The sequence below is a fragment of the Phoca vitulina genome, unplaced genomic scaffold, assembly GCF_004348235.1.
Source record: "Phoca vitulina isolate PV1807 unplaced genomic scaffold, GSC_HSeal_1.0 scaffold1, whole genome shotgun sequence".
Lineage (NCBI taxonomy): Eukaryota > Metazoa > Chordata > Mammalia > Carnivora > Phocidae > Phoca > Phoca vitulina.
The window spans coordinates 61905047-61924293 of NW_022589704.1; the positions used below are offsets into that span (position 1 = coordinate 61905047).

Consider the following 19247-nt stretch of genomic DNA (forward strand, 5'->3'; position numbering starts at 1 on the left):
CATGGCTTCAGGTGTTGGAAACCTATGCAACATTTATCATCTTAGACATGGCTCCCCAGTGAATGCCTCGGTGGTAATCAAGAATAAAATTGAGTAATCCCGACACGAAATCTTGTGTCCTTCCACCATTCATCTGCCTCTGGTAGTCTTGACCTGGCTCTGGAGCCTCTGAGGCGTGTTGAAGCAGTTTACCCAGGGTTATTGTTTCTGATTGACGGGACATGCTGTTTGGCGACAGAATGACATCGTGGTGCAGAGTTAGGGCAGGGAGGTCATTCAGCATGGTGGGATTTCAGGCAGCCAGAGGGATCAGAGGGTGTCCAAGGGGGTCTAAGCTAAAAAGGAGTTTTTGAACTATTTTCAAAGCAGGATCTGTTGGTACGAGGCAACAAAGAATGAAAAGGCAAGAAAAATAGATAAAGGTAATGTGGTGGGAGGTGGTATTATAAAGTAGTGTTTTAGGGATTTATATAGTTTCCACTACTTTCCTATTCTCATGAAAAGCCTCAAGTCTACTTTCATTTTTCTGGTTTTCACTTTGGTTAATGATGGATATTAATTAGCCTTCATTTTCCTCCGTCATGGAGACTATAATCTTATTCAGTCATTAAAAGTGACATTGATTTTATACACTCACTCAAACGTTAAAGTGTTTGTAGCCCAGGTGATAGGAAGGGCATTCACACCCACGAATTCCTAGTTATGACTTCTTCACCTTTGGTTTTCTTCTGTTTGACATCAGAACTCCTGCTCCCGGGATGACTCCAGACCCTTACGCGTATTTTCATCGGTCTTGCATTCAAAATGAGGTCATGACATTCTGGGAATTTGAGGGCGAATATCCTGTACTTTTCATTTCTACTGAGGCGAAGCCTCAGGTGGTACTGTCTCAGGGCTGAGGCAAGGACACAGAAGAGATAAATCATGAAGGGCCTTTTATTCATACCCACATGCCTTTCACCTTGTCATGTCCAAATTGGATTAATTTTTTCCTTTGGTTAGTCACAGTTCTTGGAAAGAAAGATCTGCAGGCCCATGTTGTTATATTTGGTCTTGAGGGAAAATTGGAAACATTAGCTTGATCCCAGGAGGTTCTCGAGCTTTGTAACTGGGGAGTTGTGCGATGTTATGGTAGAACCCGAGTCCCAGCTCTGATATTTGCTGCAAGTGTAATCAGATCCAAGTAATGTGGAGAATTCTAGACCTGAGGGTCCAATGCTTTCAGAAATTATAATTTACTGAGAACCTGTTGGTATGGGCTGTGATGGTTTTCCTCCCAGGGAAGCAGCGCACAGGGTGAAGGAGGGTGAAGTGTGGATGTGAACTTGGAGGGTCAATGAAATATTTGGCACCAATCTACCAAGATAGGACAATTTTTGTGCCCCTTAAACTGTACGGTCTTTGAGAAAGACCCTTTATATCTTGTGTTGTTCCACCCACTCCCTTCCTCCTGTGTTGTATTGTTTATATGTCAATTTCATTGAATCTCTTTTTACACAGTAGAACTAGGACTATGGTGACAATAAAAAGCTCTGTCATGTGATGAACACTTATTAAATGAATGAATACTAAGTTAATGAATAAGGAGAAGATATTTTTCATGTCTTAAGACTAATTTAAATTTAATTTTGGTTATAATTTTTGACATCAGAGGAAAGGCAGCTGGGTAAATGGATCTTCCCAAATACTTTATTCAAGTTACAGTTTTGTGTCTTTTTGAGGGGATGGTTATAAGGCAGGTCTTACTTTATTCTGCTATAGCACTGTCCAGTAGAACTTTCTGCAGTGGTGGAAATGTGCTATATCTACATTTCCAGTATGGTAACCACTGAGCCCATGTAGCTATTAATCACTTGAAATGTGGCAGGACTAAGAAGCTGAATTACTAATTTTATTTCATTTTAATTAATCTAAATAAATTTAAGAAGCCATAGTGGGCTAGTGCCTACTATACTGGAAAGCACAGTTTTGAAGGGAAGAATTTACACCAAAATTCAGATGGTAAACCAACATTAGTAAATTAAACGCAATACCACGGGGCAGTGAATCTAAGCAGTGCTGTGCATCTTCTGTAAAAGTATCCTTTGTGTAGATTAAAAAAAAAAAAAAACTGTTTAAATGCTTTTGGATTTTCTGTAGTATGAAGACGCCTGTTCTGAATTCCTATTTTTTATTGTATGCCTAGAATCTGTGCTACCTCCAGAGGGTGCTTATTTAGATATGGGCCTCACCATATTCTTGTATAGCCGGCCCAAGATTTTTGTCAGAGTGTGCTCAAAAAATGCTGATAAACAAGATTACAAATGTTTATTTCCCATGTGGCAGATTTTAATGATTGCCAGATATGGGGAGTTTGTGACCAGATGTGTGAAGACCGAGTCGGCCATCACCAGTGCCACTGTGCGGAAGGGTATGTCTTGGAGCATCACCGGCATTGCAAAGCTAATGCTTCCTGTAAGTAAGTTAAGGACACTTCTCTGAACAGGAAACTTACGACGAATATCCTCCTTCCATAGCAGATGACAAAAGAAGTACCAGCGTTTATGTGGATAGCAGGGTTTTATCATCACAGATTAGGAGTGGGTCTTGCTGCCAGAAGAATGGGTCCACATTAATTTTGTATTTTGAGTATTAGGACCAATTTACGGATTAGTCATGACCATTAGTCACTGTTTTTTGTTTTTTTAATTGGTTGCTTGTACACTTTGTGTCAGAGCTTTTGTGTCGGCTACCACATTTGATTGTGGAATACACTTTTTGCCTATTTTGGATTACTTGGACATTTAAATTTTAATTAATTTACCACAAACATGGGTGACAAGTATCTATAGAAATAATTTTGGCATTGTTTATGAAAAATTTAGGGGTGATTGAAGATGGACCTCTGAAATTTGGATTGGAATTTTGGGGAATGCACTCATTCGGGGTGTTTTGTTGGAATTAATCTAAGTACTGTAGTACTGAAAAGTCATGGGGAAAATCTGTTAAAAAATGATACCTACCCCCCCCCCCCAGCCATTTTGTCACCATGCATTTCTGGATAAGAAGATCTTTGTTCCTTTTTTCCAATTGTTTTTTTCACACATGATCTTGAAGTTCCTTTGGTGGCCTTCTGAAATACATCTACTCATAGAAATGATAAATGGCCCATTTCCAGGTTATTTTTGTGTAGAAATACCTGATTTGCTGTATACTAACTTTTTGGTACAGCTGATTTTTAACAATTAAAATGTATTTACTTTGAAAGGATAATAAATTCATATGTTCAGAAGTTCTAAATTATAAAAATGTCTTTCTCCACATCTCTGTTCCTCTCTGACCAGTCTCCACTTCCCTTCTCCCATAATTGGTCATTGTTTATTTTAATTCTAGAGACTGTCAAATACATAAATAAGAATGTACAAATACAGGTATCTAATTCTATTTTTATGGATTATGGTAGTAAACTATACATGCAGTGTATCAACACAGAGACTTCTTCCTCATTCTTTTTTTTTTTTCTAGTGGCATAATATTCCATTTTTTTGATGTACATTATTAACTAGTCCCCTACTGATGGGCTTTTATATCTTTTTTTTTTTTTCCTTTGCTATTACAAACAAGACTGCAGTGAAAACCTTGATATTCATTTGTCATTTTGCATGCTTGTGAGTATGTAGGTAAAGCAGATTTGGATCCATCATTGGCATGTTTTTCACAGAGTGATTTCCCAGTAATCCATAAAATATGTTCTGTGCTTTACACAATCTGAAGTTGCTGGGTTAGATGCCAGTATCATAGAGGATTCTTGAAAATACCTGAAGTAGTCCCCTCTGTGTCACTGAAAGTGCATGGAACTAGCAGTCTGAACACTCGAGTTCTTGGTAGACTCTGCTCCAGACTTACTGTAATTTTGGACACTTCATCAAGCATTTTTGTGCCTCAGTTTGCTTATCTGTAAACTGGATATAATGACACCTATATGCCTGCCTCAGAAGTTTATTTTAAAATCAAATAAGGTAACATAGAAGAAGTATTTGAAAAGGCAGGAAGCATATCAGTTGTAAGTTTGCCTGAAAGGGTGAGATGCGTAGGTTTGTTCACTTGAAGGAGTGATAATGCCTTCCTTCTTCACATTTAGCTGAGCAAGCCTCCATTATCTTCTCCAATGGTCGGGATTTGCTGATTGGTGATATTCATGGAAGGACCTTTGCGATGTTGGTACAGTCTCAGAATCACGGAATGGCTGTGGGTGTGGATTTTCACTATCACCTACACAGAGTCTTTTGGACTGACACTGTGCAAGATAAGGTAAATAGAAATTTCAGGAGTATAGCTTGGGAGCTGATAGAACTCCAAACACAAAGTGTTGATAGCTTTTCATTTTTGGGGGAGTGGAAGGGAAAGTTCTTTTGTTTTCTAACAAAAAAGGCCCTTGAGATATTTTATGTTAATCAGCACCTTTTCCATGCTATACTATTACATGTGACCTATTAAACAAAGCAGTCTATTATATGGATTAGCCTTGAGCAACTTTTAATTTTATTCGAAATGGAGTCCAAAAGCCTAATTAAAAGAAATAGTAGACATTCTTTCAAAACTGGATAGATATTTGGTAGTAATTTTTGAAACTTGATCATTTAAAATGTAAAAAGGATTCTGCTTCCTTGGATGATAAAAATCAGATTTTACCTGCATCTTCTAAATGGAACTGTAATTGAAGATTGGGTAACAAATATTGACAGCATTTTGTTTAACAGCCAAAATTTCATTATGCTGTCTTACTTGGAAAGTGTGATAGATTTAATTGCAACTTTGAGTGATGGCAACAGAGATTTTTAAAACATAAATTTTAGAGACCTCTAAAGAGTTATGACATTTTATTTCTTCCTCTTACATTTCCTTGTACTATTAATAAAATTTTAATTCAAATAAGTGGTAACTTGCATAAAATTTCTAAAAATTGCAAATTTGGATTATTAACAATTCTGACTCGATTACAGCTAAAAATCAAAACAAACCATCACCACCACCTCCACAAAAAAATCCACATTCCTTAAACTTTCAATAGCTACCAAGAATTAGAAATGCAGGATTAAAAAAAAAAAAATCCAACTTTTTATATTTGCCTTACATATACTTTTAAAGAAACTTTTTTTCTCCCCAGTAGCCCAGGATATAAAATATTTTAACAAGTATCAGTGAGTTTTTTTTTTTTAAGTCTAAATGACTGATTGGTACAACATAGATATACTGAATGAATATACGAAAAACAGTGCCCACAGTTTTAAGAAGTGTAATTTTGGGTGTTCTTTCAGGTTTTTTCAGTTGACATTGATGGCTTAAACATCCAAGAAGTTGTTTCTCTTGATGATCCAGAGAATCTAGCTGTGGACTGGATTAATAATAAACTTTATTTGGTAGAGGCCAAGGTCAACCGCATAGATATGGTAAATTTGGATGGAAGCCATCGGATTATCCTTATAACTGGAAACTTGGGGCATCCTAGAGGAATTGCTGTGGACCCAACTGTTGGGTAAGTGATGTGAAAACATACTGATTTTGGTATTTTTGAAGCTTTATCTCTCCCTATAGGTAAAAGATCCCCTGGATTAATTAAAGGTTAGTTCTGATTTCTTATAGGGTCTGTACTCTAGAACCCATGTTTATTTTATATCTCCATTCATATAAGCTTTAAATGAGTATACCACTGGTGTACTAAGAATATGTGATTTTTTGGGGTATGAATTTTATTTTTAGTGTTTGCCACATTTGCCTGGCAGAGAGACGGGACTCTGTGTTCTGACTTAACCTAATAATATTGTTAAACCTAAATGTTCCTTGTGATTCACCATTACCAGATGATCATTCTAACATGATTTAGCTGCAAATTATTTTAAAGAGGGGAAAGAAGATTGGGGCTATCCCTTTAGCACTTACTTGTTACAAACTGGGATTGAGATGACAATGCTAATACCTCATTACAAGTTGTTCAGTGTGAATCACCACATCAAAACAAATGCTCACTCGTCTCCAGGTGTAAATTCAAATTTTCCTAATGTTCATGTTTGAGTGCAGTTATAGGGGACTTCGCTTTCTCCTAGATTTTCAAAGTTGGTTCTTAGAATGCTTGCATGAACTTCAGGCTACTGAAACGTTGGTGAATGGTGATTATTCATTCCTACTTGATGATATCTTGCTATCTTTCCTTGAAAATAATGGATATGTTCTCTAGACTATGTCTTACAATGGGGAATTAGGGAGGGAAATGATTTGATAGCTTATTTTAAAATGTAAGTTTTCCTGGGTGTAAAAAAGAGAAGTAAAAGGCAGAGCCAGGAGTCAGGGCAGAAAGTTAAGAAGATGGATATGAATTTTGAGGCTGCCGTATTAGTGCATTTTCATAGTTGCTATTTGGAGTTGTTGACTCTCCTGTTTGGCCCCCATAGTTTCTGATTTTTTTTTGTTATTGTTCTATACTCCCATGCTCTCTAATCAGCTAGAGGAAATTTCCATTGATCCAAACATGCAACCAAAAACAGTATTTTCCAGATAAACTTGTAAAATAACTGACTTTCATCTTTTATTTGTCTTTTGTAGTTACTTATTTTTCTCAGATTGGGAGAGCCTTTCTGGGGAACCTAAGGTGGAAAGGGCTTTCATGGATGGCACCAACCGTAAAGACTTGGTAAAAACAAAGCTGGGATGGCCTGCTGGGATAACTCTGGATATAGTATCAAAGCGTGTTTACTGGGTCGACTGCCGTTTTGATTACATTGAGACTGTAACTTACGATGGAATTCAAAGGTAAGAAGTATTTTTTTATAGCTTCATAAGTTTGGGGGAAAGTACATAAAATTTATGGAGAGGGATACAGAGGGACCAGAATTACATCTTGAATGACCTTTGTGTTGACGTTTGTGTGAAGTGACATTTTTGCCGGGGAGGGGGGGTGGTTTGTTGTTAACTTTCCTCGTGTTCCATGATAGCATTCATTTAATGTTACTTAGAGCATTTATTCTTTGATTTCTCCTCCCCAATTTCTCCCCAACTCCCAGATGAAGCACATTATTTTCATTCACTCCTGAGTCCATTTATTTCTCTGGGTCCCTTATGGTTTGTCTCCGAAGATCACTTTATCTTTTAGCTTACTAATTTTCCCCCAGTGAATAAATAAGTTTTATTATTTATTTAACATTAGCTGGTGGGAATTAATTGGACTTTACTCTGCCCTTATGTATTTCAAATTTCAAAGAGAAATTCTGGCTTGTATTTTTACCTGATATACTTCAAAGATACTTAGAATATTTGAACATAATATGGCATACTTTTTATTTCATCTTCTTAGTCTGATGAGAGTTAACTATAAATTAAATTGTTAACTAGTTTCTCTGCTTTTGGTATTTTCAAAAACTGGTTAAAACACGGTTTTTAAATTTGTCAAAACTACTCTTTGTGGATTCAGAAAATAAGCTGGCCAATTTAATTTTTCCAAATTACTTGATTTTATTGTATTGTTTTCTCAATGGAAGGAATATTATAGTTTTGTTTTCTCCTTTATCTCTATTTTGTAAGGATGGTATCACAGTCTGCCACTGGATTTCATATTCTTAGAACAAACTCTACTTGGTTAAATAAAGTGATTGGATATTGATACTATGACTTCTCATCATTAAAACTGGTTCCCATAATGAAAATGTGAATAAATTTAATGAAAAAATATCAACCAACCCAATAAGTCATACAAAAACAATTGAGAAATTGCCTATTTTTTTTTCTTTTTCATAGGTGTTTTGACATTATTAGATAGCCTAGATATTTTTATGCTAAGGTTAAAGTAAAATATAAAAACATAACAATCAATGGAGTTTCAGAAATATTTGAGGGCTTTGCTGGCTGTGAAGAAACATCAAAGAGCTACTAAAGCTCATGAGTACAGCTGAAATCATAAAGTCACTGCCCGTTGCTTTGCCAGCAGGTGGCATTCAGGGTTCTGGAATTTGCTAACTGAAAAGGAAAAACCATCCTCTAATCTTAATGTACCATGTCATTATTGAGTGTTTTAAAGTGCACGCTAACTTGCCACCTTTGGTTTCAACCCCCCCACCCCGCAACCCATGTTTTTGGTGTGTTTCCAAGCCTTAGTATCTTCAGTTCTTTTCTTAGAGTCCTGTTGTGCTTTTTAGTTTTCAGCAGTGTTAAAAGATTTTTCTTTAAGGTCTTTCTATTTTGCAAAGAGGAAAAAAAAATGAGTTTTCCCTCACGAACCATCCTCTACCTCACTTTCTTTATGTGACCTAAGTGAATTATCTTCTATGCAGAAGTAGTTATGACAGACACTGTTGATTTTCTTTCCCTTGCTTGGCACCTTTAACTTCTTTTTCTTCTACTGAAGCAGCTCTGGTCACCCTGTGCCTCCTCTGCAAGTATGATGAGCAGACAGTTTATCAAGCAGAGGCGGGGAAGTGGTAGCACTACTCTTTGATTTCCCAGAGTGACATCAGGAATAGGTCTGCATGTTTGCTCTGGGTTGAACTGTTCTGCTCACTATGCTGCTCCCTGATGCTAAGAAGTGGTTAATGGTACAGTGTGAAGTCCATTGAAGGTATCTGCTACCACATTTACATTCCCTTGTTACACTCTTTCACCTGTGGATTACAAAATGATATTTCACATTGTAGGGCCCCCCCTTTTTTGTGGCACAACCTTAATAGAATCAGAAGCATGTAAAAAACGAGTAATTTTTCAAAAAATCTAGAACAAACTAGGACTAGGACTGGAATTTTATTTTCGAGGGTCTTTCCCAAGAGACCACATGAAAATCCGGAATTCTATCAAATGTAGGTCAAAATATACCCACATCTTAAAATGTATTTTTCTATATATCCTATGTTTGTAACAAGAAATTACTTAGCTTTTTAGGCATTTACTTGAACTAATTCCACCTTTAATCGAAATGAAGGTAAACAAAAAAATTGTGATACACATCTTTTGTAACAGGAAGACAGTAGTCCAAGGAGGCTCACTCATTCCTCATCCCTTTGGAATAAGCTTGTTTGAAGATCACGTATTCTTTACTGATTGGACAAAGATGGCTGTAATGAAGGCAAACAAGTTCACAGAGAGCAGTCCACAACAGTACCACCAGACTTCTCTGAAGCCCTTTGGAGTGACTGTTTACCATTCCCTCAGGCAGCCCTACGGTATGCCCCAGAACAATGGAAACCCTGCTTAATACTGGTCTTGGTAGAAAGGTTTTCTCAATGGTATGGAAGTTAATGATGAGTGATCTCATGAGATTTGGGTGACATTTTCAAATATATGATGGGTTATCTAGAGAGTTAAAACTCTCTGAAATTGGCTCTGTATATCATGGGGGCTTCTGAAAAAATTGATGTATTTCAGAGTTAAAATGCCAAATCAACAGGAAACTTAGAGATGTATTTTACAGATTTTTATTGGTACCTGCAGTAACTGCTGGGGATAGACAGCAAATGAACCAAACCAAACCAAAATACATATCCTCATTTTACTGGGAGAAATCTTGTATTCAATCCATTAATATTAAAGTTGAGGAAACTGAGGCCTAGCAGAAGAAACTAACATGCCTAAGTGTTCATTTGAGGTAGTGTCAGAGCCGATTTTTTTTCTTCTCCGTTGAGTATGTGTGACACCTGTTACTTGGTTTGTGTTGGGTCTGTCATAGGCCACTGGTGTTTGGTGTCTCATAGGCTGGTCACTTCTCAAAGAAAAGAAATATTTTGATTCAGAAACCATTTAGTCTTCTGTTATTTTATAGTAAGTCTTGTTTGTGTTTCAAGGTTTTAAGGTGACAGAACTATTGCGACTGTATATGGCTCTTTTCTGTATTTGCTTGTGCATCAGAAAAAAAAGAAATATGATAAACTGTGTGCATAGAAAGTTTAGTATCAGTGAACAGTAATTTAGGGAAAGGCAGATTTTACTTTAAAACTCCCACGTCGAGTGGTGGGTCTGATTTTAGGATGGAGAAAGACCATAAAGTAATTAGGTTGATTTTTTTTTTTTTAAACAAAAAACCAACCGCTAGAACTGATACATTGAAGGGTATTCATCTCAATGTAGTCATCCTGGGATAACATAAACTTTAGCTGAAAATACGTATTATATCTGAAAACATTTTGGAAGTCTCTATTTGGAGTGGTTAGTTCATGAGCTACTAAATTCCTATTTGCCTTTGACCAAAAATTTACCCAATTTCATCATCCAAATTAATTTGTTTGTTGTTTCCCCAAACCAATCCACCTGAGAAGGTAAAGAGACAGTTTTATTTTATTTTATTTTATTATTATTTTTTGTAAAGAGACAATTTTAAAGACTAAGTCAAAGGCTACGAAGACAATTTTCAAAGCAGATGTGACCTTTTTGGCTATGACAGGCTTGTATACAATAAGCTTTTTGAGTCACAGCTTTGAGAATGGGTTTTAGAAGTATAAACTGGTTTGTATTGCAGGCTTGTAGGGTTTTGGAATCAGATCTGGATTTGACTTCTAGTTTAGTTGCTGAATAATCTTGGGCAAGTTGTGTTACCTTCTGGAGCTTCGGCTTCCTCTTTTATAAAATTGGGATAATAATACTTAGCTCTTAGAGTCATTGATTTTAAGTTGGCTTGCTTAAAAAGCATGCATCCAGTGAGTTACAGTTAATGTATTATATCTTACGAATGGTCAAAATAACACTCAAGCTTTTTTGTGGGGGGAGGCAGTTACTTTTTAATCACTGAGGCTAGCAGACGTAATTACCTTGGGGAGAAGAACTCCCAGAGTTATGCAGCTGTGGGAATCCTGTGTGTTGCCACTACCAGTTTGAGGGTAGGTGGGAGAGCTTACATGGGGGCGTATACAGCAGCAAACAGCAGTGGTGTTTGTGTTCCGAGCCCGTTATTTTGTTGCACGTACCTGGCTCAAAGTGGTTTCACATGTCTCGGGTAATCATACATCTCTAACTGAGATTTAACCCTGTGTATTTTTTCCTCTAGTTAGCAATCCATGCAGAGATAACAATGGGGGCTGTGAACATGTCTGTGTCCTCAGCCACAGAACAGATAATGATGGTTTGGGTTACCGCTGCAGGTGCACCCTCGGCTTCAGCCTGGATGTGGATAACCGCCACTGCGTTGGTAAGAGAGCACTTCTGGGCCGTCTTTCTGGTTGGCAGCATAGCGGTACATGCTGCCTTTGGACTGGGTCAGCTTCCTGTCATACTCCATGGTGAATAAGCATTTGGTAGCTGACAGAGCACCTTCCTCAGTAGGCACTGCTCCCCTTACACACAGGGTTTGAAGATGTAAATTTCTGTTCTTCGGGCCTTGCCTTTAATTGCACATCTAGGGTTTCCTTGGGCTCCCTTTCCCCTTTTCTCCTCCCTGAAATCGTTGTCTCCTTTTAAAATTATGCTTTTGAAATGCCATACAATTTTGAGTTTTCTCTGCTGTGTATACCTTTCCCACTTTAGATGTTAGCCTTCGCTTTATGCGGGAGTACCTCCTGTCCCCTTCGTTGCCCTCTCCTAGACCACTGCTTCTGCCCCTCGAGGGGGGTGGTTGTGCCTCAATCCCACTTGGCTTTATTGCTGTGTCCCCAAAGCAAACTAAGTGTTGGGGCGGCTCATTTCCTCATCTAGGTCTTCACTTCTCAGTTCAGAGTTTCTCTTTATATCTGCCTCTGTGCTCTGGGATTCAGCTCCCTCAAACACTTCTTTTCTTCCTCTTTGGTTTTCTACACACCTACTTAGAAGTAGGCTGCTGCCGCACCTCTGCTGGTGATGAAATGCACATCCTGCAATATTTGGTTTTCTTCTCTTCCCTTGAAAAGTCTCCTTTTTAATGCCTTTGACAAATTCTGTCTCCCCAGATGGTACTGCTTTGGGCTTGGTATGTAAATTTTCTAATTCTAACTGAGACAAATTTGTTCACTTTGTAGGTGATCCTAGATTCAGATAAAAAGCACCCTCGTTCAAAAAGTCATGTGTGTCTGACTATTATATTGACACTACACTCTGTAATAATTTTGCTCTTAAACTCCTGCAATTTTTATCTTTGTCTTGGATATACCTTCTTCATTTCTCTTTTTGATTTCCTGACATACTGTTCTGTCTCCTTCTTTGATTTTAAAATCGCTCCTTTTTCCCTATTTCCTCTATTTTCCCCTCCTTTATTTATTTCTAAATAACTTACCTGGTTGCTGTTAATTTTTTTAAAAGATTTTATTTATTTATTTATTTGACGAGAGAGAGAGAGAGCACAAGTAGGCAGAGCGGCAGGCAGGGGGAGAGGGAGAAGCAGGTTTCCCGCTGAGCAGGGAGCCCGATGTGGGGCTCGATCCCAGGACCCCGGGATCATGACCTGAGCCGAAGGCAGCTGCTTAACTGACTGAGCCACCCAGGCTCCCCTTTTAATTCTTTTCTTTAACTAGTCTTAATACCTTAAAAACTGCAGTAGGATTCTTGGTATAGATCTCTATACAAAAGTTAATCCCAATCAAGAATTTTGATGGAATTACTATGCAGTTCAGTTAATACTGCTTTAGAATTCATCATAGGGGACCGTGTTTTATACAAATAAATCTTAAGGATAAATTTCCCAAGAAGAAGTAAGATTGTAATAGTTGTATCACCTTCATAGCTGCTTTTTTCCCTCTCTTCCCATTATTTCCAACAATGTTTTCCACAGATTTGTTTTTTATGTTTATTTCAGAATTGTAAAATGTGCTTTATGGTTGTTTAAATAATTTCTCTGGAATTAAGGGAGGACAAGAACCAGGCTGTGGCCAGTTGTATTGTGTTCTTCTTCCTACAGCTGTTAAGCAGTTCCTGATGTTCTCATCTGAAGTGGCTGTTCGTGGCATCCCATTCAACCTGTCTGCCCAGGAAGATGTCATAGTTCCAGTGACAGGAAATCCTTCTTTCTTTGTTGGGATTGATTTTGATGCCCAGGAGAACACTATCTTCTTTTCAGATACATCAAAAGACATGATTTATAAACAAAATATCAACGGCACAGGTGAGAATACATTAAAAAAGTTTTTTGCACGGTTTGTCCATTTTTTAGTAATAATACTAATAATTTGCTCGCTAGAACTTACTTTGCTTGCTAAATACTTACAGTTCAGGAAAAGAAATCCATTGCTTTTCTCATGACTTTAGTTAAAACAAACACTTCCTTTAAGAGTGTATTTTTAACAATGAGAAATATTAACATTGAAGAAGCTGACATTACATAAAAGGAGAGTCAAGTGTATGAAAGTCAGTAATCGGTTAATTGACTAGAGGGTGTTCCTCATGTTCAAACAGCCAGATGACACCTCTTGAGGGATGTGGGGCTTGAAATAATAATAATTAAAAAAAAAAAAACCCATGAATTATATGGAAATATGGATTTACTATGTTTTCAGTTGATTGGGATTCTGTTAATATCTTCATAATCATCACAGGAAGGTAAATTATGGTCACACTTTATACTGGATACTTTACTGAATGATGGCACAACTCAGTATTTTGACTTTATAACCTACTGGAGAATTTTACATTGAAAGAGGAATTAATACTGGTTCTTTTCAGACGGGGGGAATACTTCCAAAGTCATTCTATGAAGCCAGCATTACTTTGATATCAAAACCAGATTAGGATACCATAAGAAAAGAAAACCATAGACCAATACCTCTGATAAATATCGATGCAAGAATTCTCAACAAGATATTGCAAACAGAATTCAAGAACACATTAAAAGGATTATACACTATGACCAAGTGGGATTCATCCCTGGATGTAAGGATGGTTCAATATATGCAAATCAATAAATGTAACATATCACATCAGTAAAATGAAAGATAAAATCACATAATCATCTCAATAGATGCAGAAAAAACATTTGACAGAATAAAACATACTTTCATGATAAAAAAACTCTTAACAGAGTGTGTATAAAAGAAACATACCTCAGTATAATAAAGGCCATGTACAACATACACACAGCTAACATTATACTTAATGGAGAGCAATTGAAGGCATTTCCCCTAAGATCAAGAACAAGGCAAGGATGCCCTCTGTCACCACTCCTATTCAATATAGTACTGGAAGTCCTAGCTAGAGCAATTAAGCAAGACAAAGAAGTAAAAAGAATCCAAATCAGAAAGGAAGAAATAAAAAAGTAGTTATTTGCTGATGATATGATCCCATATATAGATAGAAAATCCCAAAGGATCAGTCAAGAGCTTTTGGAATTAATAATTTCCATAAAGTGGCAGGACACAACTACAGAAATCAGTTGCATTTCTTTTACACTAAATGATGAATCATCCAAAAAAGACATAAAGAAAACCATTCCATTCACAATAGCATCAAAAACAATAAAATATTTAGAAATAAATTTAACCAACAGTGGAAGATCTGTACAATGAAAACCACAAAACTTAGATGAAAGAAATTGAAGACGACACAAACAAATGGAAAAATATCCCATGTTCATGGACTGGAAGAATTAATATTGTTAAAATGGTCATACTACCCAAAGTCATTTACAAATTCAGTGCAATCCCCATCAAATTACCAAAGGCATTCCTCACGGAAATAGAAGAAACAATCCTAAAATTTGTATGGAACCATAAAAGACCCTTAATAGCCAGACCAATCCTGAGGAAACAGAACAAGGTGGGAGGTATCGTACTTCCAGATTTAAAACTATACTACAAATTAAAAAAAAAAACAAAACTATACTACAAAGCCATAGTAATAAAAATGGTATGATATGGGCACAAAAATAGACACATCGTAGAAGAGTGGCCAGAAGTAGTGGAAAATAGCCCAGAAATAGACCCCAGCATATATAGTCAACTAATATTTGAGAGGAGATTCAAAAATAACCAATGGGAAAAGGATAGTCTCTTCAACAAATGGTGCTGGGAAAACTGGAGAAATACATGTAATACAATGAAATTGGACCCCTATTTCACATAAGTCACAAAAAAATTAACCAAAATAGATCAAAGGCTTAAAAAACTGATACCTGATACCATAAAACTCCCAGAAGAAAATGTAGGGAAGAAGTTCATCAACACTGGTCTTGGCAATAATTTTTTGCACACGATGTCAAGCACAAACAACAACAATAACAATCAACAAATGAGACTGCATCAAACGCTTTTCTCACAGCAAAAAAACAAAATGAGAAGACAGCCTACAGAATGGGAGAAGATAATTGCAAACTATATACTAGATAAGGGGGTCAATATCCAAAATACATAAAGAACTCAGTCTAGCTCAATAAAAACAAAAACAACAACAAAAATCTAATTAAAAAGTGGACAGAAGAACCAAATAGACATTTTCTCAAATGGGACATCAAAATGACCTATAGATACATGAAAAGATGTGCAACATCAATAATCATTAGGTAAACGCAAATCAAAACTATAACAAGATATCACCTGATACCAGTCAGAATGGCTAATATCAAAAAAACAAGAAATAACAAATGTTGGTGAAGATGTGGAGAAAAGGGAACTCTGATGCATTATTGGTAGGAATGTAAATTGGTGCAGCTGCTGTGGAAAATAGTATGAAATTTCCTCAAAAAATTAAAAAGAGAAATACCATATGATCCAGTAATTCCACTACTAATATTTGCCTAAAGAAAATGAAAAAATGAAAAATAATTTGAAAAGATACATGCACCCCTATTTGTTGCAGCCTTATTTACAATAGCCAAATTATGGAAACAGCCCAAGTGTCCATCAATAGATGAATGGATAAAGAAGATGTGATATATATATATATGTTACATATATTTATATATACACACACACACACACACAATGGAATAATATTTAGCTATAAAAAGAATGACCTTGTGCAATTTGCAACATGGATAGAGCTAGAGAGTATACTGTTAGGTGAAATAAGCCGGTCAGAGAAAGACAAATACCATGTGATTCACTCATATGTGGAATTTAAGAAATAGATGAACAAAGACAAAAAAGAGACTAAGTAAAAAATAGATTCTTAACTATAGAGAACAAATTGATGGTTACCAGAGATGGGTGGAGGGATGCATAAAATAAGTGAAGGGGATTAAGAGTACACTTACCTAGATGAGCACTAAGTAATACACAAAATTATTGAATCACTATATTGTACGTGTGAAATACAACAGTGTCTGTCAACTATACTGGAATTAAAAAAATTCATCTTCCTCTGTTTCCTTTTTCTTCTGGTTCCTTTTTTTTTTTTTTTTTATTTCAATCCTTTTTTTCATGATGGAAGCTTTTTTCAAATTTCTGTGATTCTTGTTTAATTTTAAGGGCAAGTCTTTAAAAAAGCTACCAAAAGGTCTGTCTGTATGTATGAGCCTCATCATCTGGTGAACTTAAGCAGCTTTTCTGTTGGGGAGCTCCCAAACATTGATACTAGTAAATCTTTTTCTAGAGTTAGTCATTTGTTATTAGTAGAGGTCTCCATTCTCCTTGGTGTGGGGAGTAAGACGTGGTCAGGGTAGCTTGCTGTCTGTGTTCTAGGAGAAGTACAAGAGGACACTGGGCCAAGGACCCTTCAGTTAATGAGTCACACAATCCCCCTGTATTCAGTTCTGTTCCATCCCAGTATTCCCATGTGCATTGTGGTATCCTTGAGCCCACAGCATCTCTGCAATCAGGTCCTTCAGAGAAGACGATCTCTGATCTATTAGAGAGGTAGATGGAGGGGAGTGGCATAGATGCTCAGGATCTGAGAGGGACCTGGTGGTCTAATTGCTCTGGATACCAACTTTTAGCTAAGCCCCTTAGTTCCTCACCCCTGCGTTTCTCCTGGTACTTCTGAGAGCCAATATACTGAGGCTTCTGTGTGTGTATGTGTATGTGTGTGTGTTCGGCGGGGGGGGGGGGGGGGTCCTTCCTTCTGCTGGCACTGAGTTTGCAGCTCTCTACCCCCTCTACCCCTCCAATCACTTTGTTTTCTAAACCATGGAAATCTCTTTTCTGCTGTCCCTGGACTGTCATTTTAAGAGTTTGGAAGGAAGAGGAGAAAACATGTGTGGTCAGTCTTCTACTTTGAACCAGAATGCATCTTTTCTGGGGACCAGAGTTAGGTCCCCAGAGCTTGGAGAACTCCAGTCAGTCTTAGTTCTCACCGAAAGGCAGTCTTGGGCCTCCGAGCCCCACATAGGCTCAGTCTCCTACCGGCGTCTCACAGGTCAGCTCCCTTCTGCTTTGTTAAACTGGAATGCTCATCATGCTTTTTGTCAATGTCAAGTCTACATATTGAGCAAGTTACCTTTTAAAATATTCTATAGTCAGTGGTTAAACTTTCTATGCTTTGATGAGGGAGGTATTACGTTGCTGTTTTCCAGGGAGAGGAAGAAGTGTCGGTGAGCACATGTGTAGAAAATGAGTTGTCAGAAATCGGATTAAAGTCAAGATCAGCTGAATGAAGCGCTCAGGGAACTCAGATATGCTCAAATCTCTCATTCTAAAAATTCAACCCACCTGCCAGTCCATGTGTCTCTCTAGTTACAGCTTGCTCTCTCCTTCATTTCATGGTTGGACTACATGTTCCTATTCTCACTTCTACGTTTGTACTTCTCACTTATTTCTCATTCCATCCCAGTTCGCCAACTATGTTACTTGAAACCCTTCTCATCGCGGTCACCTCCAGTCTCATTTCCTTCTCTTTCTTGGCCATTCTTTCTGGTGTCCTTTAACAGGTCTTTCCTTTTTTGCTTGTTTCCTAAACAACTGTGTTCCCTAATGTTCAACACTGGTTCTCTTCTTCTTCATCTTCTGCATAACTTTGTGCCTTCCGTGTCTTTGATTAACTAGATAGTGATTTATAAATCGCTGTGGGGAGACTTATGATAGGCATTTACTGAATGATTTTCCTCCTAATCTGGGGAATGAGGGAAAGATTAGGGAAGGCTCTTCAGTTGATGATATAAATCTTCTAAGCTCTCTAAGGTTCAGTCCCATAATGCCAACTGCCTTTTGGATATCTCACCATATATCCCACCACCACCTCAAAACCAGTAGGTCTAAGTGGGCATCTGTACCCCATTTTTCACAGACCTCCTGCCTTAGCATAGAGCATGACCACTCTCCCTTCCCCTCTTATGCCCCCATTCCTCCCAGGATCTGGTGGTTACCTAAACTTCTCCCTTTCTTTTAGCCTCTATCGTTAACTCATTAACCTCTGAAACGTGGAGTTCTCAGTCTGTCTCCCTCTCACTTCCAAGCCTTTGCTTTCCTGTAGCACCCAATTCAGCGCTTCCTTTGGGAAACTTTTGCTCACCTTCACCTTGCCATAGGATTAATTTGGACTCTGTGTTTCAGATCATTCTGTGCATACCTCTCTCCTAACACCCGTTACTCTTTGATTTTGCCCCTTGGCCTAATTGCCTCCTCTTCTGTCTCTCACTTCATTATAAATCCCTTGAAGGCAGTGTCCACACTTCTTTCAGGATGCTTCACTTTTCTAGGACTCAGTTTCCTCATATGCAAAATAGGGATACTGATAATACCTTTTTTTTTTTTTTAAAGATTTTATTTATTTACTTGAGAGAGAGCGAGAGCACATAAGCAGAGGGAACTGCAGGCAGAGTTAGAAGCAAGCTCCCCACCGAGCAAGGAGTCCGATGCGGGACTTGATCCCAGAACCCTGGGATCATGACCTGAGCCGAAGGCAGATGCTTAACCGACTGAGCCACCCAGGTGCCCCCTAATAATACATTGATTGAACTATTGTAAGGGTTAATGAATCCATGTAAAATTCTTGGACCAGTTCCTGGCTTATAATTAGTATTCAATATAAGCTATTATTATTAATACTATTAGCAATATTATGTTTCCTAAGTTTCTAGTATGGTGTCTAGCACAGAAAGGACTTTCTCTTTATAATTCACTAAGTAGATGAATGGAAAAAGCACTAAGATTGATTTTCCTACTTCAAAAAAAGTGTTATCTTTTACTGTGACTCAGATTTTCTTTAGCAAAAACTAGGAAATAGAGAGGAAAAGACATAAAAATTTCACAAAGAGGAACGAGGTCTTTTTTTCTCCTGTACCCAGCTCTGATTTTCTTTTGGTATCTTCACTGGTCTTTTTAAAATGTGGCAACGTTGAGGTTTTTGAAAGGCTGTTGATGAGAAGGTTGGGTCATCACACCTCAGAGATGCCCCCGCCAGTCGTACCTGGTGGTGTCAGCTTATCAAAGCTGTCTGTGGGTGGTGTTTGTGAATATGTGAACTCA

The 19247-nt window shown here is 37.5% G+C and overlaps 1 protein-coding gene across 1 annotated transcript in view; it reads left to right on the plus strand.

Moving 5' to 3' along the window:
- The window catches only part of LRP2 (LDL receptor related protein 2), a 194750-nt gene that overhangs the window by 65124 nt on the left and 110379 nt on the right, over positions 1-19247 (plus strand). The window contains exons 11-17 of the mRNA XM_032401234.1: positions 2326-2454; positions 4121-4290; positions 5298-5515; positions 6580-6786; positions 8980-9182; positions 10997-11137; positions 12815-13018. Of these exons, the coding sequence (XP_032257125.1) occupies positions 2326-2454; positions 4121-4290; positions 5298-5515; positions 6580-6786; positions 8980-9182; positions 10997-11137; positions 12815-13018 (1272 nt within the window). The remainder of the gene's footprint in view (positions 1-2325; positions 2455-4120; positions 4291-5297; positions 5516-6579; positions 6787-8979; positions 9183-10996; positions 11138-12814; positions 13019-19247) is intronic.